At 52.2% G+C, this 16,951-nt stretch overlaps 1 protein-coding gene across 30 annotated transcripts in view; it reads right to left on the bottom strand.

The window, feature by feature from the left end:
• Positions 1–16,951, bottom strand: part of DBF4B (DBF4B-CDC7 kinase regulatory subunit) — a 46,846-nt gene that overhangs the window by 9,599 nt on the left and 20,296 nt on the right. For 18 of the 30 annotated variants that reach the window (XR_016223569.1, XR_016223570.1, XR_016223571.1 and 15 more), the window contains 6 exons: positions 9,475–9,629; positions 6,574–6,759; positions 5,053–5,103; positions 4,291–4,378; positions 2,767–2,840; positions 229–265 (listed from right to left, as the gene is read on the bottom strand). Coding sequence is in view for 21 of the 30 variants with exons in the window: in XM_089316907.1 (XP_089173033.1) it covers positions 229–265; positions 2,767–2,840; positions 4,291–4,378; positions 5,053–5,103; positions 6,574–6,759; positions 9,475–9,629 (591 nt within the window). In the remaining 9 variants the exon portion in view is untranslated. Of the gene's footprint in view, positions 1–228; positions 266–2,766; positions 2,841–2,979; positions 3,119–4,290; positions 4,379–5,052; positions 5,104–6,573; positions 6,760–7,342; positions 7,454–9,474; positions 9,630–16,849; positions 16,925–16,951 lie in introns of those variants that run through there. The other 12 variants (XR_016223564.1, XR_016223566.1, XR_016223568.1 and 9 more) reach the window with 4 other exon arrangements.

Below are 16,951 nucleotides of genomic sequence, written 5' to 3'. Positions count from 1 at the left end.
CAGGCCTGCGAGGAGGAGCCGCGGCGCAGCGGCTCTGGACTTGCTCTTGGAGACACCTCGTTCGCCCCAGAAAGCCAAGGCCCAGGCTCTGGAAACCCGAGGGGGGCGACGCAACCTGGGCTCGCTTCCCGCCACAGAAAAGGCAGCAGATGCTGCCACAGAGGGAGTCGTGGGGAAGTGTTTACGGAGGGAGGGATTGCAATTAGAGGAGGAGGCGGCCACACTGACCTTTCCGTGTCCGTGCTTCTGGTGCTGGACGCGTTCCCTAAGTGGAAAGGAAACTGGGTTACGGACGCGAGGGAGCCACGGGGGCCACGGACTGGGCCTGGTGGGCTGACTGTCCCACTTTGCCTCCTGCCATCTCGGCCTGAGCCGGAGCAGCTCTGAGCACAACACACCCCCGGCCCCGCCTCCCGAGGGTGAGAGGAGTGGGCAGAGGCCCTGTGTGTGCATCTCCCTGGCAGCTCCTGCAGAGGGAATGCAGGACGGTGCAGAGCAGGAGCTCAGGAGCCGTGGGACCTGGAAGGCGAGGGCAACCACGGACCTCACGGGCCCTGGCAAGAGTTAAAGCATGGAAAAGACCCAACCCGGAGTCCATGCTCACTACCTGGCAGCTGCCAGTCCCCAGGCTGCTGCCATTCCAGGTCACCTTGCAGGACAAAGGTGAAGGCAATGGCCATCTGCTCTCCTGGGCACTTCCACTCTGTGCATCAAGGCCACATTTTTTTTTTCTTTAAAGAAACACTTTTTTCAAAAAAATTTATTTTCATTTTATTTGCAAGGGAGAGGGTCAGAAAGAAGCTAGGAGCCCTGGCTGGTAGGGACCCAAGTACCTGAGCCGTTATCTGCTGCCTCCCACGGTGCACATTAGCAGGGGGTAGGATCGCAAGTGGTGCAGCTGGAGCTTGAACCAGGCACTCTGATACAGGGTGTCAGTGTCCCAGGAGGTGACCTAAGCCACTGCACTAAATGTCCACTCCCAGACCACAACTGAGCCAAGCTGGTCTGGAAACGAAATGATGGAGCAGGCATTTGGCCCAGCAGTTAAGCCCCCTGAGATACTTGATCCTGTACTGGAGTGCCAGCGTCCAAGTTCCTGCTCTACTCCCAACTCCAGCTCCCTGCTAAGGTGTACCAGGAGACAGCAGCTGATAGCCTGCCTCCCTGCCACCTATGCTGGAGACCTGGATCGAGCACCCTGCTCCTGGCTTTGGCCTGACTCAGCCTTAGCTGTTGTAGGCATCTGGGGATGAAGCAGTAGGTGGGAGATCTCTGTGTCTTTACCTTTCAAACAAAATAATAATAATAATAATAAAAAGCAAAACAAAAATTAAATGGGGACAGTATTGCACAGTGGGGTAAGCTACCAACTGTGATGTTGGCATCCCTTATGAGAGCACTGGTTCAAGTCTCGGCTGCTCTGCTTCCAATCCAGCTTCCTGCTCCTGCCCCTGGGAAGGCAGCAGAAGGTGACCCGAGTCTTGAGCCCCTGCCACCCTCGTGGGAGACCTGGATGAAGTTCCTGGCTCCTGGTTTTGGCCTGACCTGGTCCTGATTATCATGGTCATTCGGGATTTGGGGGAGGAACCAGTGGATAAAAGAGCTCTCTCTCACTCTCTGTTCTGCCTTTCAAGTAAGTAAATAAATGTTAAAAAGTAAAAGAGAAATTAAAAAAAAAAAAACTAAATAAACCCTAACTGTAATACAACAACAACAAAAATCAGCTGACAGCAGGGGCAGGATGAGGCTCAGTGGCCTGGGACGGTGTGGCTGTCTGGCACAGGGAGGTTCCAGATTCTCCTCCAGGACACGGCTCTGGGGAACACACACTCTGGGGAACACTTCCATATCCCTCACACACAGCAGATCACAATTAAAACTCACTGCAAACGCTCTCGAGTGGCCACAAAACCAATGAAAAGTTAACACAAAGCACGCCCCCCCCCCCAAAAAAAAAAGCTGTGCATTTGCATGGGGGGTGTGTGGATTTTTGACAGGTTGGCTTGGATGGGCCTGAGGCCTAGAAGGAAACCTGACAACTGCAGATGCGTGCGAGTCAGGAAGGGAGGGCTGGGGCTGGGGAGCAGAAGCCGGATGGGGAGGGACTCTCTGTGGCCTTGGACAGCCCTTGGATTTCAGGTGACAGATTTAGTGGCAGTTCCGAATCCCCAGAACTCCTGGCGCAGGAGGAGCAGGGAAGCAGCGGCTAAATGCTCCGGCCACTCTGGCCATGCTTTGCTGCCTCCGCGAGGCCTGCCCTGTCCTGGGCGCCGGCCCCGCGTGCACCTGCAGGGTCAGTCCTTTCCCCAGACTTGGGCTGGGCGCCGGCCAGCGCTCTCTGGGTGTGGTGCACACAGTTCTAACTCCAGCAAAGAGAGGCAAAGCCGAGCGAGCATGTGGAAGACGGCAGCTGTTTCAAAGCCTCACGCCGCCCCCGCCAGCTCCGCCACCTGCAGGCTCGTTGCCAGGCCGAGCGGCCATGAGCTGTCATGAAACTTTTCTAGGCCAGGAGTCCCCACAGGGCGCGCAGTGAATGCCTCAGCGAGCCAGTGCACCCGGGGGTCTGCAGGGAGCACAGGGCCAAGGCAAGGGAAGAAAGGCAGTGCAAAGCTGCGGACGCGGCGAACGAAGTAACCAGGAGGCCGCCCCCTGCTTGTGGTTTCCAGAATGGCCAGGAAGAGAGCCTGGGTGGGTCATGGCTTTAGCGGAGCCGCCAGAGGCCGCGTGGGGAACCACCGCTGCCCGAGAGTTAGCAGGGCGACCTACCTCTGCCTTCTTCGGCTCCTGTTTCTTCACACAGAGAGACCCCAGAGACAGCTGCTGCACGTGCACCAACATCTCTGCAGAGAGGACACTGGGCTGCAGTCACCAGCTCGCACCCTCCTGGCGCAGGGCTGAGGACGGAACGCCAGGCCAGGCCACACCCGCCCCATCTACCGGCCTGGCCTGCCACCTCCTGGCTGGGGGGCACCTCTGCACCTCCTGACAACAGAGGGAAGGGCTGGGCTGGGTCCTCGGCCTGACGCCGCGCTCACAGGAATCACCGGCGGCAGCTTCATTTGGAATAGGGGTACCTCCCGGGTAACCACGGACACTGAGGACCACTGAAGAGCTGCTCCTGGTGGGAGGCCAAGCAGGGCAGCTACTCAGACGTACCCCGGGGAGAAGACCCGCTTCTGACCCACAGCAGGGCAGGACATGAGAACCAGTCACAAAGCGCTGTTTTTTCAGGGAGACAAAGGCCCCCACCCCCAAGACCTGGAACTCTCCCCAAGTAACCTCTCAAGCCCCGTGGAAGATACTGACACCGGGGCCGGTGCTGTGGTGTAGTGGGAAAAGCTGACACCTGCAGTGCCGGCATCCCATAAGGGCACCGGTTCAAGTCCCGGCTGCTCCACTTCTGATCCAGCTCTCTGCTGTGGCCTGGGAAAGCAGTGGAAGGTAGCCCAAGCACCCATGTGGGAGACTGGGAGGAGGCTCCTGGCTCCTGACTTCGGATCAGCCCAGCTCCAGCCATTGCAGCCATTTGGGGAGTGAACCAGCAGATGGAAGACTCTCTCTCTCTCTCTTTGCCTCTCAAATAAATAAATATTAAAAAAAAAAAAAAAAAAGAAAAAAAGAAAAAGAAAAAAAGAAGATACTGACACCAAAGGGTGGGGTAGCACCCCAGACAGCACTTGGGGGCTTTCCCAGGTAGATCCACCCTAAAGCGGCTCAGTGAGGGCGAGAGCAGTTGCCGCCAGCGACTCAGGACAACACTCCCAGTGCCGCTGCTGACGGCCTGCAAGCAGGCTGTTTAGAGCGTGAGGCACCCCTACAGAGAAGAGAGGACACAGGGTTCACAGTCAGGCCGAGCTGCAGCGAGTCAGGGCCACAGCACTATGCCCAAGAGACCATGGACAGCTCCCTCAGTGCCTTGGGGGCTCGGTCTCCACCCCTGCACATGGGGACAGGCTTGCGGTGAGGATTCAGCGCGGTGACTGCTGGCACAGGGTGAGTGGCTGCTAAGGGGCTGCCTCCCTGTCTGCACGCTAGGACCAGCACCCTGGCTGGAGAGGGGTGCTGCAGCCACAGCCGATGGCCTGTTCCTGGCACCTGCAGGCCACAGGCGTCCACATTCTGCTGTTGTCACCCCCTCTCCCACCCCTCCACCTCTGCACAGCCACTTGGTGACAGTATTTTCGGCTTCCAGCTGCCAGGAGCGTACATAGCCATGAACCCTCTACCAGCTGACATTTCTGGCCCAAACCAACAACTGTGCCCTCCCCCGGTGCCCGGGGGAAGCAGTACCGTCCACGTGCAGGACCCGCACTCCCCAGGAGCGGGCGTTGGTCAGGAGGCTGCTGCTGCTTCCACTGCCGCCGCCGCTGCTGCTCCCCTGCAACGACAGAGACCGCCAGGCGGGACGTGAGACTCCCCGAGGCCTGACGGGGCAGGGGAGCGTCCCGCGGAGGGCCCTGGGTGAGCCAGGGCGTGGCGGGCGGGAGAAGGGCCTGGTGCCCAGAAGACACACCCTGCCCTGCACACGGGCTGGCCCCGTCAGCAGGACACAGCCTGCTGTGGCGACCCAGAACTGGGCTTCCAGGAGACCTGTCCATCAGGAGGGCCTGTGCACGCAGCAGGGACACAGGATACACTGGGGGCATCACAGGCACCACTGAGCAGGACGCTGCTGGCAGCAGAGCTCCGTCTGCCAGCGCCTCTCCCTCCCCACAGCCACGATGCCCATCCCGATGGGACCTCAATGGCTCCGCTCACAGAATCACCTTCGCTCTTCCAGCTGCCATGTAACTAGACAAACAGCTACTGAGAAAACACGCCCCGAGTCTGGCCGACGCGCCCAGCAGCCACGTCCTGCCACATCTTCCAGGGCTCTCTTGGCAGGCTCGAGTGGAGCTGGCTCTGGCTCTAACGTCCCCAGGTGACGCGGGGAACTTCTCTAAGGAAAGGACAGCACGCCACCTGTCGCCGAGTGTGACTTCCGCGCGAGCGGAGAGGCCGCCTCCCTGTCCAGCGGTGCCAGGCACCCCTGCCCTGTCCTGCCCAGCTCACCTGCTTTCTGATGGCCTTCTGCAGCAGCTCTTTCCCTCTGCTCATGGGCACCTGGGGGAGAGAGCACAATGGGGTGTGCTGCGTGGCGCACAGCACGAGGGCAAACAGATGCTCACGTCTGAGCTGGTGCAGCTGCCATGGGGTCACGTCCCCCGGAAGCTAACAGCAGAGACAGCTGAGATCAGCAGAAACGAGAGCCGAGAGAACCTGCAGGGGGCAAAAGTCCAGGTCACCCAGAGGGAGCTGCAGCTCGGGCCAGCTGCCTCCCGTGGGGAAGGCACCCACGCTCACTGAGGTCAAGGTGTGACGAGTATCACAACACCTCTTCTTAGAAGTTTGCATTCAAGTACGGAATGACTGTCCTTGTTTCACTTTAGAAAGTTTTTTTTTTTTTTAAATATTTATTTATTTATTCAAAAGGCGGAGATACAAAGAGAGAAGGCGAGAGAGAGAGAAGAGACAGACAGAAAGGTCTCCCACCCGATGGTTCACTCCCCAAATGGCCACAACAGCTGGGGCTGGGCCAGGCTAAAGCCAGGAGCCAGGAGCTTCTTTCAGGTCTCCCACACTGGTGCAGGGCCCAAGGACTTGGGCCATCCTGCGCTGCCCTCCCAGGTGCATTAGCAGGGAGCTGGATTGGGAAGTGGGGCAGCCAGAACTTGGACTGGCACCCGTAAGGGATGCCGGCACTGCAGGTGTAGGCTTGACTTCTACGCCACCATGTGGGCCCCTAGAAAATCTTCTCCTGGTTCCTTGGAGCCTTGTGCCTCATAATGATGCCAATAGTGGATGTTCATGGACATTTTAAATAAAAAAAAATATTTCTTTCTTTTAAAGGCAGACTGACCAAGACGGAGGGAGACATGTTAACAGATACCTTCCTTCTATTAGTTTACTCCCCAAATGGCTGCAACAGGCAGGTCTGGGCCAGGCTGAAGCCAGAAGCCAAGAACTCCATCTCGCCCACATGGTAGCAGGGGCCCAGGCACTAGCTGCTGCCTTCCTAGGCACATTAGCAGGGAGCTGGATTGGAAGCAGCGTAGCTGGGCTCGAATGGGCGCTCCAGCCCAGGAGATGTTGCCGCTGCAAACCTGCTGTGTCACCACGCTGGCCCCTGGGGACCCTTTTATATTAACCCAAGTTAAGCAAAATCAGAAAGTCAGTCTGGGGAAGAAGTCACACTGCACTCTAGTAGAAGCAGCACGTGGATGTGCAAACTGCCCTTCACACGGGAAGCAGGGAGGAGCGAGCCCCGCCTGCTCACTGCCCAAGCTGCGTCGGTTCCCACAGCACTCCAGGCTGCCAGAGGACTCTCCTGTGCTCTGAGCCTCTGACTGTGAAGTCCCCGTGAAGAGTGACACACAGCACAGACGGGAGAGCACAGGGACAGCCTGCGGCTGAGCTGTTAGATCTGAAGTCAGATGAGGCCAGGTAACACTGAAAGCAGAGACGGCCTAAAGGGGCTCCCAGCACCCACTTTCTGGCTTACAGACGCTCTCCCCCCGCCCACGAGGCCCTCACCAAGTCTGCAGGGCTCTGTGACGCCCGGGCGTGGCTGCCTCTTGGATCCGCCATGGGTGGTGTTTCCACTCTGACCTCGCTGGGGCTCAGGCAGACTCTGGGGCTGCTCTCGCCGCTCTCGGCCTTGGCTTCTCTGCGGCTGGACACGATGTAACTTACTTCTTTGCTCAGAAAACCCTCAATTACCTGAAACAAGATCACAGAGGTGGCTGAAAACCAAAGAGCAGATGTAGAATTGTCAATACCAACAGGCTGGGAAAGGAAATCTTGGCTGCCAGAAGTTTCAAAATCAATGTCTTTAAATAGACACGCCAGCTCCCAGGAAGACATCATCTCGCCCGAGGCAGGCTCGGGCCTCCAGGAACCTCTGCGCCTGACCCCGGGGCAGAAGGCCCTGGCCCTGCGTCTTCTGACCACTCCTAGTTTGCGTGCAGTCAAACACAGAGAATGGGCCTGGCAGGATTAACAGTAGCTGCATTAAGCCGCGATTTTTCTGTGAGATGCACTGGACATCCGAACACAGCATCTGTAATCCTGATCGCAAAAAGGAGGCCAAAAAAACCCCCAAAACACAAAAATCAAAGAAAGAAAACAAAAAAGGCTCTGGCGAACCCTTGGCTATGTGGGGACTGTCCACCCTTTACTCTGACAGGCTCCACCTCCTCCTTAAGCTCAGAGAACCCACACACTGCCTGAGACAGATACCGATCCCTCACTGTGGGAATTAGCAAAGGTGGACGTGAGCCGGGGTGAGCTGCCCAATGCTTACCCAGCAGCCCTCTGGGGAGAAGGCCTGCTTCTCCAGGTGCTGACTTCTGGGGAGTAAATTCTCCCGCCACGGCTGTCCTCGAGCTTCCAGCATGCCCTACCGACAGAGGAGCTGGGAAGAGACACTCACAGCTGGTTCCTGCGAGCCAGGAGCAGGCGCCTCCAGCACAGCCCACACCTGGGACCCACCACCCTCCTCCCAGGATAGACACTCACCTGCCATCATCCCCTGCAGTATTATTCACAAGAGCCCCAAAGGAGAAACAGCCCACATTTCCCACCAACAGAAGAACGGATAAACTAAATGTGATATGCACAGACAATGGAATAGTATCCAGCCACTAAAAGAAATGGGTTCTAGCGTATGCTGCGACATGGGTGAACCCTGGAAACATGCTAGGTGGAGTTCTCTAGACACAGGAGGACACACATCAGTGATTCCCCAACAGGAAGAATCTAGAAAAGACAATTCAGAGATGGAAAGTAGATTAGAGGCTATGGGGCCTAGGGAGAGAGAAAAGGGGTGTTATTATTTAATGGCTGTGGAGTCTATATTTGGGGTGACTGGAAAGCTTGGAAATAGATAGTGGTGACAGTAATACAACATGGAAGAGTAAGTAATGCCAATGAACTGTGCACTTAAAAATGGTTAAAATGGCATAGTTCATGTTATACACTTTTTATCACAATTATTATAATCTGTGGTTATGGCTCAAAGGAATTCATCTACCTTCTTTTTTTAAACAGTCTAATTAATTAGTCAATTAATTAATTTAATTAAGAGAGAGATGGGCACAGAGGGATCTTCCATCTACTGGTTCACTCCCCAAATGCCAGAACAGCTAGAGCTGGAATAGGTCGAAGCCAGGAGTCAGGACCTCCATCTGAGTCTCCCACGTGGGTGGCAGGGACCCACGCACTTGAGCCATCCCTGCTGCTTTCCAAGGAGCACATTAGCAGGAAGCTGCCATCAGGAGGGAGCCAGGACTCAGATCCACGCGCTCCGACAGGGCAGGTAGGCATCCCAACCACTGGCCTATCTGCTAGGACAAATGCCCCCAGCATATTTTTTTTTTTTTTAAGATTTATATTTTATTTATTTGAAAGGCGCAGTTAGAGAGATCTTTCATCTGCTGGTTCACTCCCCAAATGGCCGCAATGGCCAGGGCTGGGCCAGGCCGGAGCCAGGACCTTCCTCCAGGTCTCCCACATGGGAGCTGGGAGAGATACGGAAGATACCTCTCACTCTCTGTCTCTCCCTCTCTCTCCATAACTCTGGCTTTCAAATAAATAAATAAATCTTAAAAAAAAAAAAAAAAAAAAAAAAAAAAAAAAAAAAGACGCTCACCTCTCGTGTCAGAGTACCTGTGTTCCAGACTCTGTTCCCAATCCCAGCTTCCTGCGAATGCAGGCCCCGAGAGGCCAGCTCCAGCGGCTGTGCCTCGGACACTCACCTGGAAGGCCTGGACTGAGTTCCTGCCTCCTGGCTTTGGCCCAGCTCAGCCCAGACCCAGTCACTGCAGGCACGTGGTGAGTAAACCAGCCAATGGAAGATCTCTGTCTCTCAAACAAATAATTAAAAAAAAGAAAATAATAATAATAGTAATAGTAACAATAAAGGCTGGATAGAGCCAGAGACCAGATGAGTGTCACCCAGGCTGGGAGTACTCTAGCATGGGAAGAAGTGCGTGAAATGGGAACAGGTTCTTTTTTGGGGCAATAAAAATGTTCTAAAATTGACATGTGGTCATACAACTTGCACATCTCTGTGAAATTTAAAAACACTGAAGTGTGTACTTTAAACAGCTGAATTTATGGGATGTGAACTGTATCTCAATTAAGCCATTATGGGAGGAACAGAGGAGGCAAGGAAGAAAAGTTAGAAAAACACAAAATCATGTAGCTGTCACGTGAAGTAGGCTCATGTTCCCTACAACTTCCAGAAAGAACATGAGTTAGTTGTCCAACCAAAACAAAAAATTTATTTTAAAAATTGGTTTGTACTTAAATTGCCTTGGACAGTGTGGTGACCCGACTGAGAAAACCTGGGAACCGCAGGTGCCCTCCCTCTCCGGCTCCTGCCCCGTGACTTACAAACGCACCAGGGCCACAGCACAGAAGCAGGCTACATACCCCACCCAGCTGCTGGATGGCGCCGGTCAGAAACTGAAGAGTCTTGCCAGCAGGCAGATCCAAGTAGAAAGACTTTCCAGAAAAGGGCTGCCTCCCGGCACGTGGCGAGCTCTTGTGGCATTTTTCTGGACAACTGGAAGCTCCTAGCTGGGCCCCTAGAAAACAATCATAAAGACAGCAGAGTGAAAACTGGAGGCAAGTTGGGCGGTCCTCGCTGAGAGCCTGGCTGTGTGCTCTGCCCATGCCCACACAAAGGTATCTGCAAAGCTGCTGCCCTTGCCCTCACAAAGCTCAAGGTGGGGCACCTGGAGCCCTCACACCTTGCTGGTGGGAATGGAAAACAGTACAGGTGCCACGAAGCAGAGCATGACAAACCTCAAAATGCTATGCACAGGATTAACACAGGACCCAGGAATTCTACTCTGAGCCATACATGCAGGACAAAGAAAACACTCGTCTGTCCACCCAAACGCTTGTACACAAAGCCTCATGGCAGCACGATTTGTAACAGCAAAAAGCAGAAATGATTCACACATGGACAGATAAACAAACACAGCCTATCTAAAGCAGGGACGACCACTGCGCAGTCACAAGGAATGAAGCCCGGCTACCATGTGGGCGATTCTCAAAAACATGCTAAGTGGGGGCTGGCACTGTGGGTAAAGCCGCTGCCTGCAGTGCCAGCATCCCATATGGGCGCCGATTTAAGTCCTGGCTGCTCCACTTCCGATCCAGCCCTCTGCTATGGCCTGGGAAAGCAGTGGAAGATGGCCCAAGTGCTTGGGCCCCTGCACCCACGTGGGAAATCCAGAAGCTCCTGGCTTCGGATCAGCCCAGCTCCGACCATTGCAGCCATTTGGAGAGTGAACCAGTGGATGGAAGACTTCTCTCTCTCTGCCTCTGTCCCTCTGTAACACTGCCTTTCAAATAAATGAATAAATCTTTAAAAACAAAAAACACGCTAAGTGTCAGAAGCCAGACGTCATGAGGTTCTGGTGGCTTGGGAAAGCCGGTGACAGAGACAGGAGTTCATGGCGGGAGGGACAAGGAATGACTGTGAGCGGGCATCAGGCTCTCTGGGCTCATGAAAATGCTCTGAAATTGGAGTTCAGTGTGAGCTGCACAACTGTGCAAATTAAAATATCAATGTGTCCACTTAAGTTTATGGTTACAGTAAACAAAGCTTGAAGAAAAAACCTCCGCAAGTGTATCCCAGTGAATTGTGCATCAATATTACCTCAAAAGGAAAAAGCAATAAGCAAACCAGAGAGGACTGTGTACTAATGTCCACCATTACCTGAAATGCAGCAAAAAGCCAGATGCAGGAAAGAACAGATGACAGATACACGATAAAACAAGCAAATTAAAACATCAGTGGTTGGGGCTGGCGCTGTGGCACAGCAGGTTAATGCCTTGGCCTGAAGCGCCAGCATCCCATATGGGCGCCAGTTTTAGTCCCGGCTGCTTCTCTTCCAATCCAGCTCTCTGCTGTGGCCTGGGAAAGCAGTAGAAGATGGCCCAGGTCCTTGGGCCCCTGCACCCACATGGGAGACCTGGAGGAAGCTCCTAGCTTTGGATTGGCGCAGCTCCAGCCATTGTGGCCAACTGGGGAGTGAACCATCGGATGGAAGACCTCTCTCTCTCTCTCTCTCTCTCTCTGCCTCTTCTCTCTCTGTGTAACTGTTTCAAAAAAATAAAATAAATCTTAAAAAAAAAAGTCAGTGGTAAAGTAGACTTTGTAGCAGGTTTGAAATTTTTCATAATAAAATGTTAGAGCTTGAAGAGAAAAAAGGATTCCAGAGAAAGTAACAAAAACCAATACTGAAGACAGATGAGGAGGTTCTGACACACAGACAAGGGCTCCTGAAGACACAGACTAAAACACAAAAGAAAAAATCAGAATCCTGATAATTAAACAATCTAAGAAAGCTTCCCTGAATTAAAAAATATATTTCAGGGTCCGGCATTGCGGTGTAGTGAGTAAAGCTGCTGTCCAAGCCGCTCCACTTCTGATCCAGCTCCCTGTTAATGGTTGAGAAAAGCAGTGGAGGATGGCCCAAGTGCCTGGGCCCTGCACCTGTGTGGGAGACCTGAAAGAAGCTCCTGGCTCCTGGCTTTGGCTTAGCCCAATCCTGGCTGTTGCAGCCATCTGGGGAGTAAACCAGTAGAGGATCTCTATCTCTTCCTCTCTCTCTCTCTCGATCTGTAACTCTGATTTTCAAATAAATAAATAAATAAATAAATAAAAATCTTTAAAAAAATCCTGGGGCTGGCACTGTGGCATAGTGGATAAAGTTGCTGCCTGCAGTGCCAGATCTCATATGGGCGCCAGTTCAAGTCCTGGCTGCTCCACTTCTGATCCAGCTCTCTGCCATGGCCTGGGAGAGTAGCAGAGGGTATCCTAAGTGTTTGGGCCCCTGCACCCATGTGGGAGACCCAGAAGCAGCTCCTGGTTCCTGTCTTCAGATTGACCTAGCTCTGGCTGTTGTGGCCATTTGGGAAGTGAACCAGCGGGTGGGAGATCTGTCTCTCACCCTTTCTCTCTAACTCTGCCTTTTGAATAAATAATAATAAATCTTCAAAGAAAAAAATAAAAAGAAAACAGGGAAGTAAAACATCTCCACACTGGCCAGTGAGACCTATGGACCTCTCTCCCCAGGGAGCATCCAGAATGCTGACCACCAACCCACACTCCCCAGGCAGAGGGAGGGAAGGCTCCCATCTTGGGGTTTGACTGGCCCAAGACAAAAACATACAAATGAGTGACAATGGGGTTCCTGCCCCCGGACTGCCAGGCCCCAGGCTGACCACCTACAGTTAAGTCCACCAACTCACAATCCAGTAATCCAGTCCCAGGAACTCGCAACTGGCATTGTATTGCCTCATTCTTCAAAACGAATGGGTAATCAAAGATCAGAAATTTAAAAAAAAAATTTTTTTATTTGACAGGTAGAGTTATAGGCAGTGAGAGAGAGACAGAGACAGAGAGAAAGGTCTTCTTTCCGTTGGTTCACCCCCCAAATGGCTACTACGGCTGGTGCTGCGCCGATCTGAAGCCAGGAGCCAGGTGCTTCTCCTGGTCTCCCATGCAGGTACAGGGCCCAAGGACCTGGGCCATCCTCCATTGCCCTCCCGGGCCACAGCAGAGAGCTGGACTGGAAGAGGAGCAACCAGGACTAGAACCCGGTGCCCATATAGGATGCCAGCACTGCAGGCGGAGGATTAACCAGGTGAGCCACGGCGCCAGCCCCCAAAGATCAGAAATTTAAAGAAAGCCTCCAACAGGAAATATGGCTAATGAACACAAAAAAGAGGAAATAGAAACAATGCAGGAAGCAAAAGAAAACTAAAAAGGAAAACAACCCCATGAATATCTTGGGAGAGACACTGCGTTCACTGAACACAACTGGACAGTGTAAGAAAGGAAACAACGGGCCAGTGTGTGTGCTGCAGTTCTCTGCTGCCTGGGAGGCGCCCAGCATCCCAGCTGAGTGCTGGCCGCTCTGCTTCCTAACCAGCTTCTGCTGACGCACCTGGAAAGCAGCACAGGCTGACCAGTGCCTGGGCCCCTGCCACCCACGTCGTAGACCAGGATGGTTCCCGGCTTTAGGCCGGCCCAAGTCTGGTTGCTGTGCCCGTTTGGGGAGTGACCCCATAGATGGGAGTTTTCTCTCTCCCTCTCTGCCTCTTGGAATAATAATAAAAAGCTCAGGGTTTGGGAATGAAAAGCTAGATGGGCCCAGAAGATAAATGCTGTGCCAGCCTACGGTTGGACGGGAGAACGCTTAGTGAACCTAAGAGGAAGGGTCAACAGGAAAGAAGCATCCACCAGGAGAGAGAGGAAGACTGCCCTTCTCAGCCTGGCCTCTGCATGAAGAAGGTCTTCCCTGAAAATTCAAGACCACACACAGGTCTCCCAAGAGTTCCGAACTGAAAGGCATGCTAGTCACCACCTGGCTCACAGTGGGTCACACACCAACAAGCCCACTGCGCACCAGCAATGCATCTGCACGCCCGCCCTGGTGAGCGCCAGCGCTCAGCTACACAGGAACCCGCGGAGGACTGCTTGCTTCCCTGAGTGATCACAGGGCCAACGCGAGCTGCTGCTCACTGTTGCTATCCAACATTTCAAGAGTACCACCGTGCATTTCACTAGCCTGGGAAAAGATCAAAACTCAAAGTACAGCTTCTAGTGAACGTGTATTGTTCACAGCATCAAAAGTCGAAGTTAGGGACCATTTGTTCTTCTGTTGTCTAAGAACCTACCAACAAAGAAATTAACGTAAAAAGTAGTTCCAACTAGCAGCATGCCTGGCATACCTCACACACTGAAATGTAAAACTATGGAGAGACATGGCGCAGTCTGGGGTATCCAGAGTTTTTGCAGATAAAAGTATCATCGAACATTGACTGACACTCTCCCACTGCAAGAACAAATGCAGCCCCCACCACGGACAAGGGTCAGCAGAAACAAGAGGCAGCAACACTGGATTTCCAAGAGCTTCAACTAGAACGATCAAAGACTATAGAGTGTTTAAAATAATTTAATAAAAAGGCAGAGCAACAGAAACGAAAATCCCAAGCGGATGCATTAAAAAGCAGAGTAGAGGGCCAGCGCTGTGGCCTAGTGGGTTAATCCTCCCTGTGGCGCTAGCATCTAATATGGGTGCCGGTTTGAGTCTCGGCTGCTCTTCTTCTGATCCAGCTCTCTGCTATGGCCTGGGAAAGCAGTGGAAGATGGCCCAAGTACTTGGGCCGCTGCACCTGCGTGGTAGACCCGGAAGAAGATACTGGCTCCTGCCTTTGGATTGGCACAGCTCCGGCCATTGTGGCCATTTGGGGAATGAACCAGCGGATGGAACACCTTTCTTTGTCACTCCTTCTCACTGTCTCTAACTCTACCTTTCAAATAAGTAAATAAATAAAATCTTAAAAAAAAAAAAAAAAAAAAGAGCAGAGTAGATTCAGTTGAAGAAAGAATTAGTAAACTGGAAGACAGATTGGAACAATTACCCAAAATGCAATAGAGAAAAACATTGGAAAATGTGAAGGAAAAGTTAGGGAACTTGGAAAATGAATTGAGAAGTTCAGTATGTATTTTTAAAAAATGGGATCTGGGCATTCCAAACACCCACTTCTGCTTTGCGTTAAAAAAAAAAAGTTTATTTATTTGACAGGCAGAGCAATACAGAGAGAATATCTTCCATCCACTGAGTCACTCCCCAAATGCCTGCGACAGTCAGGACTGGGCCAGGCTGAAGCCAGAAGCCAGGAGCAGCCAGGAACTCTGTCAGGTCTTCCCCAAGAATGGCAGGTGGTCAAGTACTCAAGCCATTATCTGCTGCCTCTGGGGCATGAACAGGAAGCTGGACAGGAAGCAGAGGTGCTGGGACTTTATCCCAGGCCCTCTGATGTGGGGTGTGGTCATCCCACGTGGTGACCCGACCTGCTACGCCATAAAGCCCACCCCTCTCTCTCTCTTTTGAAAGATAGAGTGGCAGAGAGAGAAAGGGAGAAACAGAGAGAAAGAGATCTTCCATCTGCTGGTTCAATCCCCAAATGCCCATAATAGTCAGGATGGCACCAGGCCAAAACTGGGAATCCAAACCTCAGCTGAATCTCCCAAGAGCGTGGCAGGGACTCAAGTACTTGGGCCATCTTCCACTGCTTTCCCGGCAATAGCAGAGAGCTGGTTAAGAACTGGAGCAGTTGGGACTTGAACCGGCACTCCAACGTGGAATGCTGGCGTCATAGATAGTAGCTTAACCCAACTGTGCCAAAGTGCTGGCCCCATTAAATCTTTAAAAAAAAAAAAAAAAAAAGTAAAAAGAAAAACAAACAAACTTAAGAACCCCATATTTAGATACATCAAAGTGAATCTGAACAACAGCAAAGACAGTGGTGATCTTAAAAAAAAGGGGGGGGACCCACCAAGGGTTACTTATGAGTAACAACTATCAGCCCCCAACCAAGAGTTACTTAAGATGTAACAACTATCAGCCCCCCACCAAACTTTACTTATGATGTAACAGCTATCAGCCCCAGCAGACATTTCAACAGTAACAACTGAAACCAGAGGTGAGTACAACCATGGTACTGAGAAAACCTCAACTTGGAATCTTACACCCAACTAATGAGGCCAGCACTGTGGTGTAGTGGGTAAAGCAGCCACTGTGAGGCCGGCACCCCATACAGGCACTGGTTTGTGTCCTGGCTGCTCCACTTCCCATCCAGTGCCTGGGTGAGCAGTGGAAGATGGTCCAGGTGTTCGGTCCCTGCCACTCATGAGGGAGACCTGGACGAAGCTCCTGGTCCTGGCTTCTGCCTGTCTCAGCCCTGGGCATCCGGGGAGTGAGTCAGCAGTCTGAAGATCTCTCTCTGTAATTCTGACTTTTAAATAAATGATAAATCTTAAAAAAAAAAAAAAAAAAAAAAACTTTTCAAACAAAACCCTAGACATTTTATTGCCAATAATTCTTACTAAAGGACTCCTAATAGATGTACTTCAGACAGACAGAAACTGAATCCAAATAGAGAGGTTGAATGAAGCCAAGTAATTGGTAAAAATATGTATAAATCTAAACAATCATCAACTGTTTAACAAGATTCACCATGACTGGAAGTAACAAATGAGAGATGACAGAACACTACTGTGCTTGTAGGACAGCACTGATGTCAGGTGGGGATGGGGTGATTCAGACAGAGCTGTCCAAGCCTGCGGTGTCCAGTAGCATGATAGAAACATTTACGGCAGGGGCCGGCATTGTGGGGTAGCAGGTAAAGCTGCTGCCTGGCATACTGGGATCCCATACGGCTGCTGATTCACGTCCCTGCTGCTCCACTTCCGATCCAGCTCCCGATAACGGCCTGGGAAAAGCAGAAGAGGATGGCCCAAGCACTTGGGCCCCTGCACCCATGTGGGAGACCAGAATGAAGCTCCTGGCTTTGGCCTGGCTCAGCCCTGATGGTTGTGGCCATTTTGGGAGTGAACCAGTAGATGGAAGATCCCCCCTCTTTCTCTTTCCTTCTCTCTAACTTTCAAATAAATAAATCTTATATAAAAATTAAGAAAAATAAAAAAGACAGGAGTGTCACACATTAGTACCTGGGTTCATTCCTAGGCTATGACTCCAGCTTCCTGCTGATGCTGACCTGGGGAGGCAGCAGTGACGGCTTAAGTAACTGGGTCCCCAACACCCATGTGGAACCCCTGGATGGTGTTCCGGGCTCCCAGCTTCAGTCTGGCCCAGCCCATTCACTTTTTGGCATTTGCGGAGCAAACCAGCAGAAGGGAGCACACATACACTCTCTCTGCCACTCAATAAGCAATACGATATATAATATCTGTTTAACAACAACAAGAGAATTGTCAGACCTGTGATGTCTCAAACATTTCACTTTTCACGTACTCTTTCTCAGGAAGCCATACTAAAGGACGTGCTCTATTAGACTGAGGAAGTAAAATGAGAGAGAAGAA

The sequence above is a fragment of the Oryctolagus cuniculus genome, chromosome 17 (genome assembly GCF_051225735.1).
Source record: "Oryctolagus cuniculus isolate XC-2025 breed Fujian yellow rabbit chromosome 17, ASM5122573v1, whole genome shotgun sequence".
Lineage (NCBI taxonomy): Eukaryota > Metazoa > Chordata > Mammalia > Lagomorpha > Leporidae > Oryctolagus > Oryctolagus cuniculus.
Note: the sequence above shows the minus strand (reverse complement) of the source record. Positions and strands in the feature narration are given on the sequence as shown.